The sequence below is a fragment of the Scomber japonicus genome, chromosome 17 (genome assembly GCF_027409825.1).
Source record: "Scomber japonicus isolate fScoJap1 chromosome 17, fScoJap1.pri, whole genome shotgun sequence".
Taxonomy (NCBI): domain Eukaryota; kingdom Metazoa; phylum Chordata; class Actinopteri; order Scombriformes; family Scombridae; genus Scomber; species Scomber japonicus.
The window spans coordinates 28967731-28984418 of record NC_070594.1 but is presented as its reverse complement, the minus strand read 5'-3'; the positions used below and the strand labels follow the sequence as shown (position 1 = coordinate 28984418).

Sequence of the window (16688 nt, the reverse complement as noted above, 5' to 3'; positions counted from 1 at the left end):
ACGTTCCAAAAAAGGTGGGACAGGGACATGTTTACCACTGTGTTACATCACCTTTCCTTTTAACAACACTCAATAAGCGTTTGGGAACTGAGGACACTAATTGTTGAAGCTTTGTAGGTGGAATTCTTTCCCATTCTTGCTTGATGTACAACTTCAGTTGCTCAACAGGGTGCCGCCTGAGGGATCGAAGGTCACGGGCATTCAGTGTTGGTTTTCGGCCTTGCCGCTTACATGCAGAGATTTCTCCAGATTCTCTGAATCTTTTGATAATATTATGGACCGTAGATGATGAAATCCCTAAATTCCTTGCAATTGCACGTTGAGAAACGTTGTTCTTAAACTGTTGGGCTATTTGCTCACGCAGTTGTTCACAAAGTGGTGAACCTCGCCCCATCCTTGCTTGTGAATGACTGAGTCTTTCGGGGATGCTCCTTTTATACCCAATCATGACACTCACCTGTTTCCAATTAACCTGTTCACCTGTGGAATGTTCCAAACAGATGTTTTTTTTTGAGCATTTCTCAACTTTCCCAGTCTTTTGTTGCCCCTGTCCCACCTTTTTTGAAACATGTTGCAGGCATCAAATTCAAAATGAGTGAATATTTGAAAAAAACAACACAGTTTATCAGTTTGAACATTAAATATCTTGTCTTTGTAGTGTATTCAATTGAATATAGGTTGAAAAGGATTTGCAAATCATTGTATTCTGTTTTTATTTATGTTTCAAACAACGCGTCCCAACTTCATTGGAAATGGGGTTGTATAAGTGATGACTGGTTTTTGTTATATTAACTAGATATACAGACACTGAACTAAGCACAGCATGAGTTCAGATGAAGAAGTTGTTTTCATGTATGTAAAAAATGTAGATAAAGATTGACTGATATTTACATGTACAGATTGTTTACACTTTCTTTTGGATGTGTGGATGTTTTTAGAAGATTAAGCAAGTTGAGTTTGACCTCTTTTACACGACCTTTCAGCTGCTTATCAAGACCATGAACAGTTGAAAGCTCTGGAAAGTAACTAGTGAGTGGACCTTGAATGAAGAAATGTTCTGATAAAGTGTATTACTGGTCTTGAAAACACTAAATGTAAAGTGTTTAAACCAGTTTAAACATTTAGTGGTAACCAGCAGTGAAGTTGTTTCTATGTTGTTTTAAATTATAACTTGAAACAATGTAGAAAAAGATATTTACTGAAAAATGTCAAAATCTAACAGTATCATAAATGTTCCTAAGTAATGAACTAGTTGAACTTGGATAATTACTTCTGCTTTCTTTGTTTCAGAGCTGAAAAGTTAGCATTAGTCTTTTTTTGATGGTTTGTTTATGAACTGGTCAAATCTCTTTCCCATGCTTTGTGAGTGTCATCACCATTCATACAACCAGTAGTTTAATTACTAAAGCTTAATTTTGCTCTGAGTGCACCAGAATGATGCATTTGACCTAAAAATCTGGCCCTCCACCCCTCCTCAGTTACTTATTCCACTCAACTGAACGGTGATGAGAGAAATGAATGCACAATGTGAACACAGCATTTTAGTTACAATGGTTTATTTCCGCATATATGAAGATATTTTATACAAGTGTTGTGTGTGATGTCAAGTGTGACCAGCCTCTTTGAGCCAGTAGTACTGAGGCAGCTCAGACCAGAAAAGTGGAAACAAGAGCTTGCTGTTACAGAGTAAAAATCACTTTGTTGGCAAATATAAGGACAACATACTTTTTTTTTTTTAAATGTTGCTTCCAAAAAGAAAAAAAACATGAAGAAACTGTTGGCATTTAAGCGTACAACACAGCAAGTCAATCCATGAGTATGCAACGCATAAAATGTCAGGTAGAGAAAAAGAACTATGACACAGAGGGTTTATACAGGCTTGTAGTCCAGCTTGGACTCCAGCTTCTTTGAATCGGCCACCTTACGCACGGCTTTCATGAAGTCTTCCTGAGTTACATACTCACGGTCCGAGCGGATTGCAAACAAACCTGAGAAGGAACCAGTTGACATGATGAGGCTGTTCATAGATAGAGCGATGACAGTGAATTAAATGACAAAGAATGTTTCATATCTAACCTGCTTCTGTGCACACGTTTCTAAGATCAGCTCCGTTGAAGCCATCTGACAGCTTCACAATAGCTTCGAAATCTGAAAAACACAAAACATTTCAGCATCTCTTCCTGTGTTTATAGAAATAATGACCTTTGACCTGCTTGGTGTCAGTTGCTATGTGCTGCTGGAATCACTGAATCATCTTCTTCCACTGTTTGCTATGTATTTGAACCCTTAGCCCCTAAAAAAGGACCACTCACAAACAATAAGCTTTCCAGTACATCATTACTAGTAAAGTTGGGTTTTGTTTAAAACCGTTTCAATACTACTTGGTATCAAATTTATTTAGGATACCTTACACCCAGCTCAAATCACTACTGAATAATAGTCATAGAAATGAGTTGCTTCTTGTCAAATACAACTAATATTTTCTCAAGTAATCAATAAATCATTTACTCTGAAATATCCAAAAACCAATCTTATCACAAGTGCTGAAAGCCACATTTGACATGTTGATGCACAATTAAATGGCTGAAAAGATGGATGTGTTTTTCTCATAGATCGATGGCTCTAGATAAGTCATTCAATTCTCTCCAATTACTTCCTCAACTCAAAAGAAAGAGCAGAGTTGAATATGTTCTGTAAAATACTGTCAAATGTGCATTGTTTATGCATCTCAGTCCAAACAATTACACAACTTTGTGAAGGACTTTAATTTTGAAACGACGAACACAGGAAGTGGAGATGAGTGGGAGTGAGAGCTCCGTGAACCTCTGTATGCCACATGAGTGAGAGTCAGAGGTGAACTTTTCATGGACCACCCTGCTTCTATTTTTTGTCTCTCACATTGAAAGTGCGTCACGGAATAGCAACAGCTGATTCATTTAGTCAAAATGAATCAGCTGTTGATTAATTTAGTCACTCCGAAAATGTAAACGAGTTAGCAGCTGACTGGAGACAGATGAGCTCACTGACCTATTTCTCCGTGCTTGGTGATGGGACTGGAGTGGATCTTGAGGATGTCCAGACGAGCCTGTTCATTGGGCAGTTCGATGTCTGTGGAGTAGAAGGAGATTAGGCGTGCTGCGTGAGATCATACAGAGCTGATGGTGATGATGGACAGGAATAGGAGGAGGATCTTACGGATTTTGCGGTCCAGTCTGCCGGGTCGCAGCAAGGCCGGGTCCAGAGTGTCGGGTCTGTTGGTGGCCATGATCATCTTGACTCTGTGCAGTGTGTCAAAGCCGTCCATCTGGTTCAGCAGCTGACAGGAAACACACATGCACACACACACACATATTAAATTCAACTAACCACTGCTTTTCATCATCTGAATCATTTCATTGTTGCACTTGTGAGTAAAATCATCTATCATTTTAATTCAATAAAGTAACCCTGCTACTGAGTCATGCTGCACAGAGCAGATCACACCAGACAGGAAGTCAGACAGAGTCGGCAAAAAACGTATGGTCAATTTTCAAAATAAAACAAACAATCGGTGCAGGGTTCCAATCATATTTCAGCAGCCAAGTCAACTAAATTTGAGCAAGTAATCATAGTAGCTTTAAGGCACTCGTTAGGATTTGATTGAGCTGCTGTAATTACTGTATTAACAGTACAGCTTTTTTCCCCCCAGAGTACACTACGCTCTGCTTCTGAAACACTTCCTGTGGAATAGTACACTGTGCAGAGGATGGAGCAAAACCCTGGCACAGCCGGATCGCGGTGGTAACCTGGGTAACAAGGAAACAAAAAGGCCCTGATAGCAGAAGGACTGATACATTCAGGATCACATCTAGTGGGTGTCGATGCTGATTGAAGACTTGAAATATTTGTTTTCCGACAGCTTCAATCTGGTTAATAAAACAAATTGTGACCAAAATATACACCGAGTAGGATATTTACAGTTGAATAATAACCATCAAAAAAAACATAACACTAACAGAAAATATAAATGTATCTATATAAATCTGTAAATCTTACACAATTAAGTACTATTGGTAGAAGAGCCACTGTTAGGATGAAAAAATCAAGGTACTTTGTTTAACTCTAATTTAGAAGAAATGTTGTATTGTATTCTTGATTTTTCTTCTCTTCAGTAATAGAATGTGTTTTCCTGATGTCATCCATTTACCTCCATCAGAGTCCTCTGGATCTCTCTGTCAGCAGAGGTTCCCTCAGAGAAACGTCTGCCGCCTACGAGGAACAACACACACACACACGCAGTGTATATTCAGTGCACTTTTAAGTTACAGTACATTACAGATAAAGGACCACAACAACAAACATGCTGTATTAAAAACAGTTTCACCATAACAAACCCTGCAGTAAGGAAAGACCAACAGATACTGTGTACTTGGGAAATGAACTACTTGGTTGTATAGTCTGGAGGTTACATCAAACATCCATCCAGTCTGAACAGAAACTATAAATTAGACTGAATGCTCAACACAACACACAGCGTGACAGATTCATGAGAGGTCAGAGACTGCTGACTGCTTTCAATCTGTACGGGTGAATGCAGCATAAAGCTACAGGAAGCTTTAGCTGCTTCTCAATCAAAGCCTTAAAACTATGACTGGAACTAAAAAAAAAAAACCACACAAGCTGGTGGACGTCACTCACCGATGGCATCGATCTCGTCCATGAAGATGATGCACGGCTGGTGGTCCCTGGCGTAGTTAAACATCTCTCTGATCAGCCTTGCACTCTCTCCAATGTACTTGTCCACAATGGAGCTGGATACCACCTGCAACACACACACACACCATCAGCTAACTGACTGCACTACGGCATGGAAGAAAACACACTGATGATGATGATGATGATGATGATGATGATGGCAGTGACACTACCTTGAGGAAGTTACAGTCCAGCTGACTAGCAACTGCTCTGGCCAGAAGAGTCTTCCCAGTGCCTGTTACACAAACAAACTCATCAATATCAAAAAAGGATTAAACAAAAACTAAAATAGACAGATTCTTACTGAAACTTTTTGATGAGGTCAGTTTGATATATACACATGATCAAATTACTAACCTGGAGGTCCGTAGAGAAGGCAACCTTTAGGGGGGATGATCCCCACTCTCTGGAAGAGCTCAGGGTTGGTCAGAGGCAGCTCGATCACCTGTCGTCAAATTACAACAAGCATTGGTTTGAAATCATTGGCTGGAAAAATCACAATCCAATCTAATCTAATCTGATCTGATCTAAAACAGAACTACATTAACGCACAACAATGCCGCAACCAGACTCCAAAAAAAAAAACGCTGATGCGTGTCCTACCTCTCTCAGCTCTCTGATCTGTTCAGACAAGCCCCCGATCTCAGAGTAGGAGACGCTGCCAGGGTCCTCATGGGACATGTTGTACACCAGAGGGTCCACCTCTCTGGGCAAGTACCTATGAAAGAACAGTAAAACACACGCTGAGCATACAAACATCCCCAGTTGTGTGTATGGTTCACTCACTGCCAGCTTTTATGGCACATTCAGTACTAATGTATACTACATTCATTGTACGTTTTGGGAGTCACTGCTTAATATGTTTTTAATGTGATGAGGAAAACGTACAAATATTAACAACAAAAAGTGTTTTATTAGCTGTAATTATTTGTGTAGGGGGTACACAGATAAAACCTAAGAGTACACATGAACAGTCTCCTGTAGTGTCCAGAGAGCAGTGGCACTATTCACATAGACCCAATCCATCTACTGGTACTGCTAATTCATTTCAATGTGATGATGGAGTCCAGTCTACCTCATTATGGTGAGCGTGGTCATGTCCAAAGCCACTCTGGTGCCAGGCTTCAGCTGTGACTTGTCCAACTGGGATGAAAAATGGTACAGATTAGAGTTGACATTTTCAACACTAGGGCCAACATTTACTGCATTAACCTGGTAAACCGAATTTATCATCCAACAATGTGGTTTAAAAATAATAATAATATTCATTTATTTAATATATGTGTGGACAAAATAATATGTACCTTAATGTATAATGTATTCATTGTTATGGATAAAGACAGATATAAAAAAAAAAACAATGATAGATTAATGCCATTGATGCAGAAATAATTAAAAATCCAATACAGTATGAAGCTGTCCTGTTTAATAATTAAAACATTTCCCACATGAGAGTAATACCCCATAATAAAGAAAAGGATACCTTGGTATACAGCATGACTAAACCTGACAATTGTACAGTATGGGTTAGTCACAATGTGTAGCTGATTCATCTTATTAAAACAATGTTCTATTGGCCAATCACAATCTATATGAAGCTCACCATTAAAATAAATTCAGATTAATTATAATCCTGACCAGTCTATTTCATGTTGTCATAATGTTTTGTGTAGTTTGACGGTTTCTAAACCTTAAGGTGAGATCACACTATCAAGTCAGTTCTTTCATTGACGGTGTCATGAGAAGTTTCTAGCCATATAAACTTCTCATGTATCAGAAACCCTGGAGAAGCTCTGACTGTTCAGCACCTACCTGTCTACGGCATCCAACCACATATCGGGGGCCATTAGTTGCCTTGACGATGACTGGAAATAAAAAACAAGAAGCACATTAACTTCACATGTGTGACATGGTTTTACAGAGAAATGTGACATATCTGCCAGTGAACTTACATTTCTCCTCGGTTAGCTGTTTGAGCACTTCTCCGACAATCTGCAGAAACACAAGGCACACGTGGTTATGAAAGACAGTAACTCAGCCTCTGCTCCTCTCCATCCTGGCTCTACTGCGTCTTTGCAAATCTCTGCAAGCTGCCTCAGTGAATTGCATCTCAGGGACAAACGTTTACATTTAAACTGAATCTTTAATAAGGCTGGATGATACAGAATAAATATGTGATGTGTGATAAAACATGTTGGCAGCATCCACCAGGTCTACTTTTTACATTTCTCTATATGCATGTGCTAAAAGTAGAAAAATCCATCAGAGGATAAAACATAATAAATGATGTACAGAGTCTTGAACGGATCCTTGTCCATTTGACTTTGCCGACAAATGGATACTATTTTCACTGCTGATTAATCTTGAGCTTAACTGATTACAGGGTTTCCATTACATTCATTCAGGAGTGACAGTGCAGGCATGTCAAACCCAATACCAGATTGGAAACTTCACACTGTTAAATAGATTTAAAGATGTATCTAGCAGTGATAAACTTAATCAGTATTATGCACACTTGTTTGGAAAAGGCTTGAATATAACAGATGATCATTTCTATGTCAAAGTTCTGTACTGCAGTTTTAAAATCACATATACCCTTTCTCCTTCATTACAAATGCCAGAATCCATCAGAACATATGCAAATGCAATCACTGACCTCTTCATTAGTTACACCTGTGTAATATAATGCACCAGCTCTGCTTTAAATTATACCTGAAGGAAGCTTATAGATGTTCAGTTTTTGTTGACATTATTAGAAAGGTGATAATTCATCTGGATGTTTATTACTGAGGTCATAGTGGGTGGTGCTGATGTACTGTACATTATATTGAATGGTGTTTCTAATATTTTGTCTACCCCATTCACGCACATAAGGTGCTGTAAAATATTAGGAACACTTGTCAATAGAATGTACTCCAGTACACCAGCATCACCCACTATGACCTCAGTTATAAACATTAAATAGATTTATCACCTTTCTGACAATGGAAACTAAACTGAAAATGTATGAGTTTCTTTAAAGGAGAATTTAAAGCAGAGCCGTTGTATTGGGTTGAATTAGGTTGAACAGGTGTTCCTAATGAAGTGGCCAGTAACTGTATATTGATTCTGGAGAGTTTAACTGTTAGACACAAGAAGTATCGTATGTCACTGTAAAGTCTGTTGTTAGTGTATGCGCACTGGAGGCTTCAAGCTGCCAGTTCACACTGGTAGAAGTTGAATATTTGACTGGGATTGGCTTCCAAACTAATTATGATGTAACAAATCATGCTTGTAGGCCTACATCTACAAATCTGCTTTTCAATGAGCATTGTCCATTGTCAGTGAATAAATGTAAAAAGTAAAAAAAACAGCCTTCTATTGACAACACTCTGCACAGTGTAGTTCAAAACCTCAAGTGTAAAAATAATAAGACAAACCCATTTTAGAGTGAAACGTACTTTAATTAGTTAATACTCAGTCTACTGTTAGAACCACTTCAAAAACAGTCTTACCTGTCCAACACTTTGCAGAGCCTTGAGGTCGTTTTCTGACTTCTCATACTGTTTAGTTTGTTCTCTGAGCTGTTCCCTCACTGGAAATAAACAGAAAGGGATCAGATGTAACGCCGTACTGCAACAATTGTAGTTTAACACAGTCAAACATTTTCGTGAGGCTATTTTAGCTTCACGCTAGCGTTAGCGCTGCCTAACGTTAGCTTAGCATACGATAACAATAACAGAAAACATTACATATATCAAAGTATTATCATTTCGGGTTAAGGTTAACCGACTTTTAGAAGTTATTAAACAATTTAATGGTTGTCTGCTTCTCGTTAGCCAATTTAAGGCTCGCATTTTCTACGATAACGCTCCTGCATGACAAAGCACTAGCTAGCCGGTCAGCTAGCTCATTCTGACTGTCCCCACACACTTTCATGTCATCGAAACAAATACGACGTCTTTCTGCCTCAACACGGAGACCACGTTTAAAAATTCAATCCTCACGTTCTTTTAATCGTCCATCCACTTCTTTGTGTTCGAGTAATTTTTTCCTGTAATCCTGCAGCGCTTTATCCCTGGTTTCCGCCATGATGCTCCACTGACTGCTGGGTAACTGCAGCGTCACTTCTGCGTTACACCGTCAGTACCTCCCACTGCGTCATACCAATTTATTTCTTTCCTAGGATGGTGAAGTCATTACCTGACCTACTCTGCCTCTAACTAATTAGTCTTCATTGTCTTGGTTGGTTGGGTTGGTTAGATTTAGGTATGAAGAGTGGAACAGGTTGTCAATACAACAGCTCTGCTATAAATTCTACACTTATTTAACATAGGCCTATAGCCTACATTTTCAGTTTTTATTGACATTGTCCAAAAGGTGGTTATTCTACTTCATTTTTGTCTGAAAAAGGCCTACACCATCCTCAAAGACCCATCCCACCCGGGTCACACAGTTTTTATTCTTAAGCAATAACTGCTCTAAATGCTCCACAAACCTGATCCTCTAATAACTGCAACACCAATTTTGAGTGTAATATTAAGGGGAACTGTGCAATATTGATGGCAGCGAGTGGAATGACTTGTGTGTGTGTGTATTATGTGTTTTAGTTAGTTTAGTATTTAGATAGTTTTAGTACTAATTACTCATTTATTTTATTCTTTTACAAGCACTCTTTCTTTTTAAAAAAAAAACTTATGATACCATTAGGATTGCTTTCAGTTTCGTAGTACATATACAATGACAATGAATTCTATTCTATTCTATTCTATTATTGAGGTCGTACTAAATGGTGGTGGTGTATTAGGGTGCATTATATTGACTGGTATTCCTAATATTTCGTCCACTCCATTAATATACATGAGGGGGTCAAAATATGGGCAAAGACATCAAGCAACCAGTCATTCCAGTTCATAAATAAAGGATAAATAAATAAATATAAGATCTAATCATAATAATAAATAAATAACTAAATAAAAAGTAAAGGTAAGTGACAGACATCTCCAATTAAAGCATTCTGAATAGATTTGGATAACTTTGTGACTCTTAATGAAATCATTAAACACCCCAGTATATGTGACCATTTTCTACCTAGACAGTTCCATGTTAGTCCAGCAGAGGCGCTGTTTGCTCGGAGTTGGCGGCTGCATGTGTGCGGCGTGTCAATCGGAAGCCCGCCTACCGCGCAGCCGCGCCCGACGCCTGCAGAAAAGGAACTGCGCACCACCGCAGCACTATAGAGGGGGCTCCCTGGGGCAGGAAACACGGAAACCTGGACTGCTGTTAAGAAACCACCGATTCTTGTTCTCAAACTACACCAAAAACATGACAGCGACTATGATTTCTCCTATGTTCGAGTACGGTGAAGTCTCAAAGGTAAATGATGCATATCCTGAAGTTTTTCTTCACTGAAGTAAACATGCTAACATTGACTTAGCCAGTTGTCTGACTGCAAGTTCGAGGCTAAGTTTTTAGGGCACTGTTACATAATCCACGTTTGTCGGCTAGTTTTATGGCATGTGTCACGGACTCAGCTTCTGTGAACCAGACAACGTAAGTCAAAAATAGGAGTTTGTGCTGCTGCTGCTGCTAACTACCCTGGTAATATTAGCGAAGTTAGGTTCACAGTTAACGTTCTTTCGGGATTTAAGCCACATACACTAACGTTAGTCGGTGTTTAATACCAACATTTGTGCTGAAGTAGAATACCTTTTATTCAAATGTACATATAAAGTCATAATAGCTTTAGTACAGTGTTTAATACAAATAATCCAACAGGTTATTTTAATGCCATGTGTAACTGTTAGCTTATGTTCTTTGCATTTGCCGTCTGTATATAATGTCAGTGTGTTAAGCAGTGAAGTGAAAGCTGTATAACGTTAGCTATCGTTTACATTGCTTACTTAACGTTACTTACACTTCCCCTTGACCCTTGAGGAACTGGGTTTTTGAAACTGTAGCGTGGGCTGTGTGTTTGTTTCTATGCAGTGTCTGTGTGTCTGCGTGGGTATGAATAGTAAGTTGGCTTCTTTGTAGTGTTAATATTAGATTTTTACTCTGTTTATTGTTTCCTGTACTGTATGGAGCCAAATCTGGACCATTAGTTTTCTTCGTTTGAAACTGAAAGTCCTATTTTTGATATCAGCGTTGGAAATATGCAAGGTTTTTTTAATTTATTATTAACTATTTTATTTAATTTTTACAGTTTCAAATTTATATTTTTAGTCTCTGAGCTGTATTTTTATATTTTTATAAGTATTTTTACTTTTGGCCGTGATATTGCTGTGGGGGCGTGGTAAGAAGCCCAGGGGTTGCAGATAGAAAAGAGCTAGTAGCTAAATCATGTCCAAAGCATCTTTAGTCTTGTTTGAGATTAATGTATTTTGTACTCCTGATATAAATACATTATAAAGTAATTTTTAGGCTGAGGTCGACAGGCACCTCCTATCGTCTTTTCTTTTCCACTTTTCCAGTCATAGGGTGAAGGAGAAGTCATAAGAACTTAGGAAAAGACAAGCATGGTGCTCAGAGAATCCGACTGCACTTTCACTAACTACGCAGTTATGTGACAGCAGATGTTATTGACGTGGGTCTGCTGATGTGAAACTACAAGATGAAGAAGAAGTGCATCTTAGACACTGCGTCCCATGCTTTCTTACGGGGTTGTACCATGCAGGCCGTGGGAAAACACTGTGAAAACTATTACTTCATTACTAAGATTGGAATTTAATTAAAAAATGAATATTACATTACAAAACCGAAACAAATTATTTGATACATTGAGAATGCTCATGCTCACCCTCTACAAACATCATCTGATATATCAGATCCCTTTTTATTTAAAGATTTCTGTGTTATTGTTTGTGTGCCGATTACAATCTGTTATTAACCTATGGATATAATAGCTTAAGAACCATCATACAACTCTTCAACACCTCCATAGATGGATAGATATATAAATACTTATATAGCCATGGTAATATGATTCCATCTGGGGGTGCTGACTATTATCACCCCCCCCCCCCCCCCAAAAAAAAATGTATTTGACTTTATTAAATACCTGCTCTAAAGTGGCAAGTATGATTATCTAAGTCAAGACAGGTCAACCAGTTGGGATCTAAAGTGATTCCTAGTTGAGCTACAGTGGAAGGAATAACAAAAAAAAAAAAGAAGTTAGCCCTATTAAAAAAATATCTGCTAGAGGTTATTAAATAGCTCCAGCATCACCTTCATTAATTGTAATCGAGGTTAAAAGTTAAATTAATCGTGATTTAGATCTTTGCCATAATCGCCCAGCCCTAGTTTCTACTCAGAAGTTCTTGTTCCCATGGAGTTATGTTCCCATCTGAGTAAAGAAAGAAATGAGACTGTGTTGAAATCAAAGGACACTTCATGTGCATTACCATTAACAGTAACAACACGTATACGAAGTAACGTGTGATAAATGACCTGGGCTTGGAAGGTAAAATAAAAGACATTTTAACCAGGTCCTGTTGAAGTTAGTTTGTGTTGGATGTTATAGCACTTGTTTATTCTTGAGCGTTACGACCTTGCCAAGACATCAAAACACATTCTTAGGCAATGCTGCACAAAATGCTTTCACATTTGATACTAAAATCTGACTCATGTAAACAGAAGCACATTAGGTGTAAGTTCCAGGATCATATTTGATAAATCACCAGTTCTTATTCATCTGGAACCAGTTCTACTTCTCGCATTCTGCTTGTGACTTCTGCAATTACTGTGGTCATGTGATCATTTACAGTAACTCCAACAAAAACAAACACTTCACACAGCAATTACCCAAGACTTAAAGCTGGAAATGCAAGATTTTTGTCTCCCCCTTGTGGCAGTGAGAGCAAAGGAGTAGGAATCTTTGGAATTCTCGTGACTCAATTAAATTCCGTTTAAATTCCAATTTGAATGGATAAATAAAGTATTTATTTATTTATGTTATGGAAAGGATTACTTTCTCTCTCCATCTGTATAAAGTCCATAAATCTTAAACGTATGGATGGCAGAGGCAGAGGAGATGACACTACTTGATTGTTAAATGTTTGTTTTGCAATCTGCAGTCCAAAAATACAATATTAAATAAATAAATAAATTCCTTTTTGATTGAGAATAGTTTCTCCATTGAATGAAAGATAAAGGGGCCCAATTTTCAGTCACTCCAGTATACTGTGTGCTAAACCAAAAAAAGTGAACTACTATAATGAAAGCATGTTGCAGTCTCCTGCCTGTATGAGAATAACAACATGAGAGGGAGTTGGAGTGGCCCGCTGTGTTGTTATTAACCCTTACATACTGTTACATTTGAGAGTTGTAAAAACACTGTTGAATGTTTCTTCTAACTGGACTTTTTCTAATGTAACCGACAATATACAAAAATAGAAATAAAATGCATCTTATTTTATTTTAGTACAGCTGAAACACATTTTGAAATATGCAAATGTACAAGTTTGAGTGATGGTCATCCATTCTCATTTGTTACTACTGGAGTTCGCTGCTCCGCTCGGTTGATGTCAGTCTGTGAGGGGAAGTCTTCTTTTCTTTCTTTCTTTCTTTCTTTTATTTTGAAGCTGAACATCATGATAACTTTAGTGAGTGCTTGCTGTAGATCAGTGGTCACCAGCCCTTCTCCTGGAGAGCTACTGCCCTGCATGTTGTAGGTATCTCCCCACTTAACTCATTATCAAGCAGCTGAAGCTTGTCAAAGGGCTTGATGATGAGTTAATAATTAGAACCAGGTGTGTTAGAGTGGGGCGATATCTAAAACATGCAGGGCTGGAGACCACTGGTGTAGACTTTCCAGGCGCTGCACCGCCCCTGCAGTTGAATTCCACTGTTTTCATTGCATCAACATCAAGTTTTGACATTTATGAATTGATGCAGAATCATCTACGTCTGCAATGATATTTTCCCCCACCCCTAGTTATGCAGCACGCTCTCATACACACCTTTAACGACAAGCACACAGAGAGGGCCTGAAAAAACGGATATGTTTCGACAATGCACTGGGATTAGTGCTAGTATGCCTTGTCCCTAACCTACTGTTAAATAGTTTTGAGCCTCATCCAACCCCCTCCATTTGATCCTTTAACATTTAGAATGTCAAGAAGAGCCACATGATTAATGGCCAGCCCAACATGGGATTTAAAAAGTCCAGTATACTAGAGATTTATCTGGTATTGATAGGCTTATTCAGCATTGTGTGAACTCGTTTGGCAAAGTGCTTGAATGTAATGGATATTCATTTCTAATAAGTGTTCTTTTAAATCACAGAGGATGAAATAGAGTGCTGTCTAACTGAAATGTTCCTTTTACAGAACAAAATGTTGGACTGCAGCAACAACAGCAGACTCGGCGGAATCGAAATCATATCTGCCCCATACAACGACGACCTCTCCCCCTGCCCCTCCACTGAGTCCCTGCTGAACACGAGGGTGGTGGGAGCCCCCTCTGCACGGGGTCTGTTCCAACGCCGTCGCTCAGTCAGTCTCTTCGGTGGAAAACTCAGCCAGAACCAGTTCATCAACAGACTCAACGTGGACCCCTCTGTGTTTTCGAGCGGCAGTAACAACAAGGAGAACCGGGTGTGCGAGCGTTCCTTCTCGGAGCTGGGGGACAGGCCCGGCAGCCTGGGGTCTGTGCTCGGGAGCGGCCAGGTCAACTCCAGCCGATACAAGACAGAGCTGTGCAGACCCTTCAAAGAGCACGGCGTCTGCAAGTACGGCGACAAGTGCCAGTTCGCCCATGGCATGCACGAGCTGCGCAACCTGAGCCGCCACCCCAAATATAAGACGGAGCTGTGCCGCACCTTCCACACCATTGGTTACTGTCCGTATGGCCCTCGCTGCCACTTCATCCACAACGCGGACGAGTGCCGCGGACCCCCGCCCCTTGGCACCTTCAACAAGACGGAGCGCCCCCGGCTGCAGCACAGCTTCAGCTTCGCCGGCTTCCCCAGTGCTGACGATCTCCAAAGCAGCCCCACCTCCGTCACGCCCCCGCCCCCATTCTCCAGCGAGACCCTGACGGAGTGGCAGAGCAACCCCTTCACGTACTCCAGCCAGGAGTTTGCCAGCCTATTCAGCCCCAGCCTGGGGTCCCCGCCTTCGTCTGAACCTCAGGGACCAGCCCAACCTTCAGTGAACACCCCTTGCTTTTTTCAGGCTGCATCAGAGAGCCCCCCCAGCGCCCCTAGCCCCCCCAGCCCCTCCAGCCCCCCTGACTCTGTGTCTGACCAGGAGGGCTACCAGAGCAGCCAGGAGAGCCAGAGCGGCTCTGAGTCTCCCCTCCTGGATGCCTCCCGCCGTCTCCCCATCTTCAGCACGCTCTCTGTCTCCGATGATTAAGGTTTCCTCATCACCTGGGCTTGAGTTGGAGTGATGGGGTAAAAAGAGGGAGGGGGATTAGAGAAGAAGATGGAGGCTATTCTCCTCCCTTAACTCCCTGCTCTTTCTCTTAGCCCTGTTTACAAGAGAAGCAAACCGCTCTGCATTGTAGTAGCCACTGAGTCACATCAGAATATTGAATGCCTTATGACGACAGTCTTTTACTTTAAAAGACAGCCCCCCCACAATTCAGATCAAGTCTCTTCAATATGATGAACAGTTGGTAAACCCACACACTGGTGCCATGGTGGAATGATTGTGAAGTAGCTCAGAGATCAGATTAACATGAGTAGTCCCAGTGTGATCATGTTTGTGTTCCAGTACACACTGTCTGGACTCTACTTTATTTGTTTCAGTATTGTGTGGTGCCACACACATAACATTATTATTATTATTATTATTATTATTATTATTATTATTATTATTATTATTGCCTTTGCTGCAACCTTTACACTTCCCATAGGTTTGTGACACCTGAGTGTTAAAGGCTGGGCACTGTAAAATTGACAAGAGAAAGTCCCAGTGGACAGTTAAATTATAAATGTGCCTTTGAACTTTTTTTTAGGTGAAGGCCTCGTCTATCTTTTCCTCTAATCATCATGGGGGTTGTTTTCTTTGTTTTCTCACAGCTTTCCTTGCCTTCTGTCAGGCTGGAATACTTGCTTCATTGAGCTGGTGGTCAGTTATTCTCTATTTGCTGCAGAGCACGTTGAAAAATCACAGCCAGCCATTGGGTGTTTGAATAGAAACTATCTTTTGAATAGGACAAAAAAATTGGAGGTTGACTTAAAGGGAATTTCACCCAAAATGACAAGAACACGTTCTCAAACCTGTAGTGGTATATACTGTAGAAATGTCTGCCTCCATCCCAGTACAGTAGAGCTGAATGGAGTGCAGTTTTTACTACTCTTCCAGGTCTGTATCAGTGTCCACATGAAATACTGGAGACAGTTTTCATTGACTTTCTTTGGGGGGGGGGGTAGTTTTGAATGGAAATTCATTAGATACACCACACCGTCACTGACAAGTGGGTGCTGATTTAAAAAAAATCATACTTTCAATACTACTAAAGAGAGAAAAATGTTTTAATTAGTAATTTTGGGTGAAATAGCCCTTTTAAGAAACTGCCAGCAGTAGGGATGGGCACTTAAATAAATTTCCTTGATCGACCATCAGGAAAATTAACGATCAATTATCGATTCATTTATTTATCTCTTTATTTTTTTATCTTAAAAATGGCATGAATATACAAAATCCAGTGTGTTTCTCCTCAGTGAAATCTTTATTCCAATAATTTATAGTCCAACAACAATCCTTGGACAAAAAAGTTAAAGTTCAACTGTTTAACTTAAACAAAAAAGATAAGTGTTGCTCGTAAAAGCAGCTGAGTCCGGTGCTCGGAGCCAAACCTCTTTACATATCAATCGCTACGGCACTCTTAAACACAATTGAGCCTCTTTTAGAAACACTTCCAAAAAAACAATCAAATCTCATAACAACAATTTTTGCCAAAATATAACGTTAAACAACTCCAAAATGCACCCAGACGAGCCGAGAGAGAAAGAGGGAGAGTGAGTG

At 39.8% G+C, this 16688-nt stretch overlaps 2 protein-coding genes across 2 annotated transcripts; one reads left to right on the top strand and one right to left on the bottom strand.

Moving 5' to 3' along the window:
- Positions 1-1539: 1539 nt before the first annotated feature.
- psmc6 (proteasome 26S subunit, ATPase 6) lies at positions 1540-8815 on the bottom strand. The gene is made up of 14 exons (XM_053337051.1): positions 8721-8815; positions 8229-8308; positions 6687-6726; positions 6547-6599; positions 5810-5877; positions 5338-5452; positions 5092-5179; positions 4908-4969; positions 4678-4801; positions 4187-4248; positions 3196-3316; positions 3028-3108; positions 2077-2148; positions 1540-1988 (listed from the first exon to the last, which is right to left on the bottom strand). The coding sequence occupies exons 1-14, from the start codon at positions 8803-8805 to the stop codon at positions 1870-1872; spliced, it is 1170 nt and encodes a 389-aa protein (XP_053193026.1). The 5' UTR covers positions 8806-8815; the 3' UTR covers positions 1540-1869.
- A 1136-nt stretch (positions 8816-9951) lies between these two features.
- LOC128377036 (mRNA decay activator protein ZFP36L1-like) lies at positions 9952-16037 on the top strand. Its single transcript, XM_053336917.1, has 2 exons — positions 9952-10089; positions 14043-16037. The coding sequence occupies exons 1-2, from the start codon at positions 10039-10041 to the stop codon at positions 15069-15071; spliced, it is 1080 nt and encodes a 359-aa protein (XP_053192892.1). The 5' UTR covers positions 9952-10038; the 3' UTR covers positions 15072-16037.
- The last annotated feature ends 651 nt before the right edge of the window (positions 16038-16688 follow it).

Excerpts from the sequence above, each read along its gene's own strand:
- psmc6 (XM_053337051.1), bottom strand. The coding sequence starts at position 8,805 with ATGGCGGAAACCAGGGATAAAGCGCTGCAGGATTACAGGAAAAAATTA. Across the intron at positions 5,878-6,546 it reads TGGTTGGATGCCGTAGACAG|TTGGACAAGTCACAGCTGAA; the intron begins GTAGGTGCTGAA and ends TTTTCATCCCAG. Across the intron at positions 4,970-5,091 it reads CCTTCTCTACGGACCTCCAG|GCACTGGGAAGACTCTTCTG; the intron begins GTTAGTAATTTG and ends TTTGTGTAACAG.
- LOC128377036 (XM_053336917.1), top strand. The coding sequence starts at position 10,039 with ATGACAGCGACTATGATTTCTCCTATGTTCGAGTACGGTGAAGTCTCA. Across the intron at positions 10,090-14,042 it reads AGTACGGTGAAGTCTCAAAG|AACAAAATGTTGGACTGCAG; the intron begins GTAAATGATGCA and ends TTCCTTTTACAG.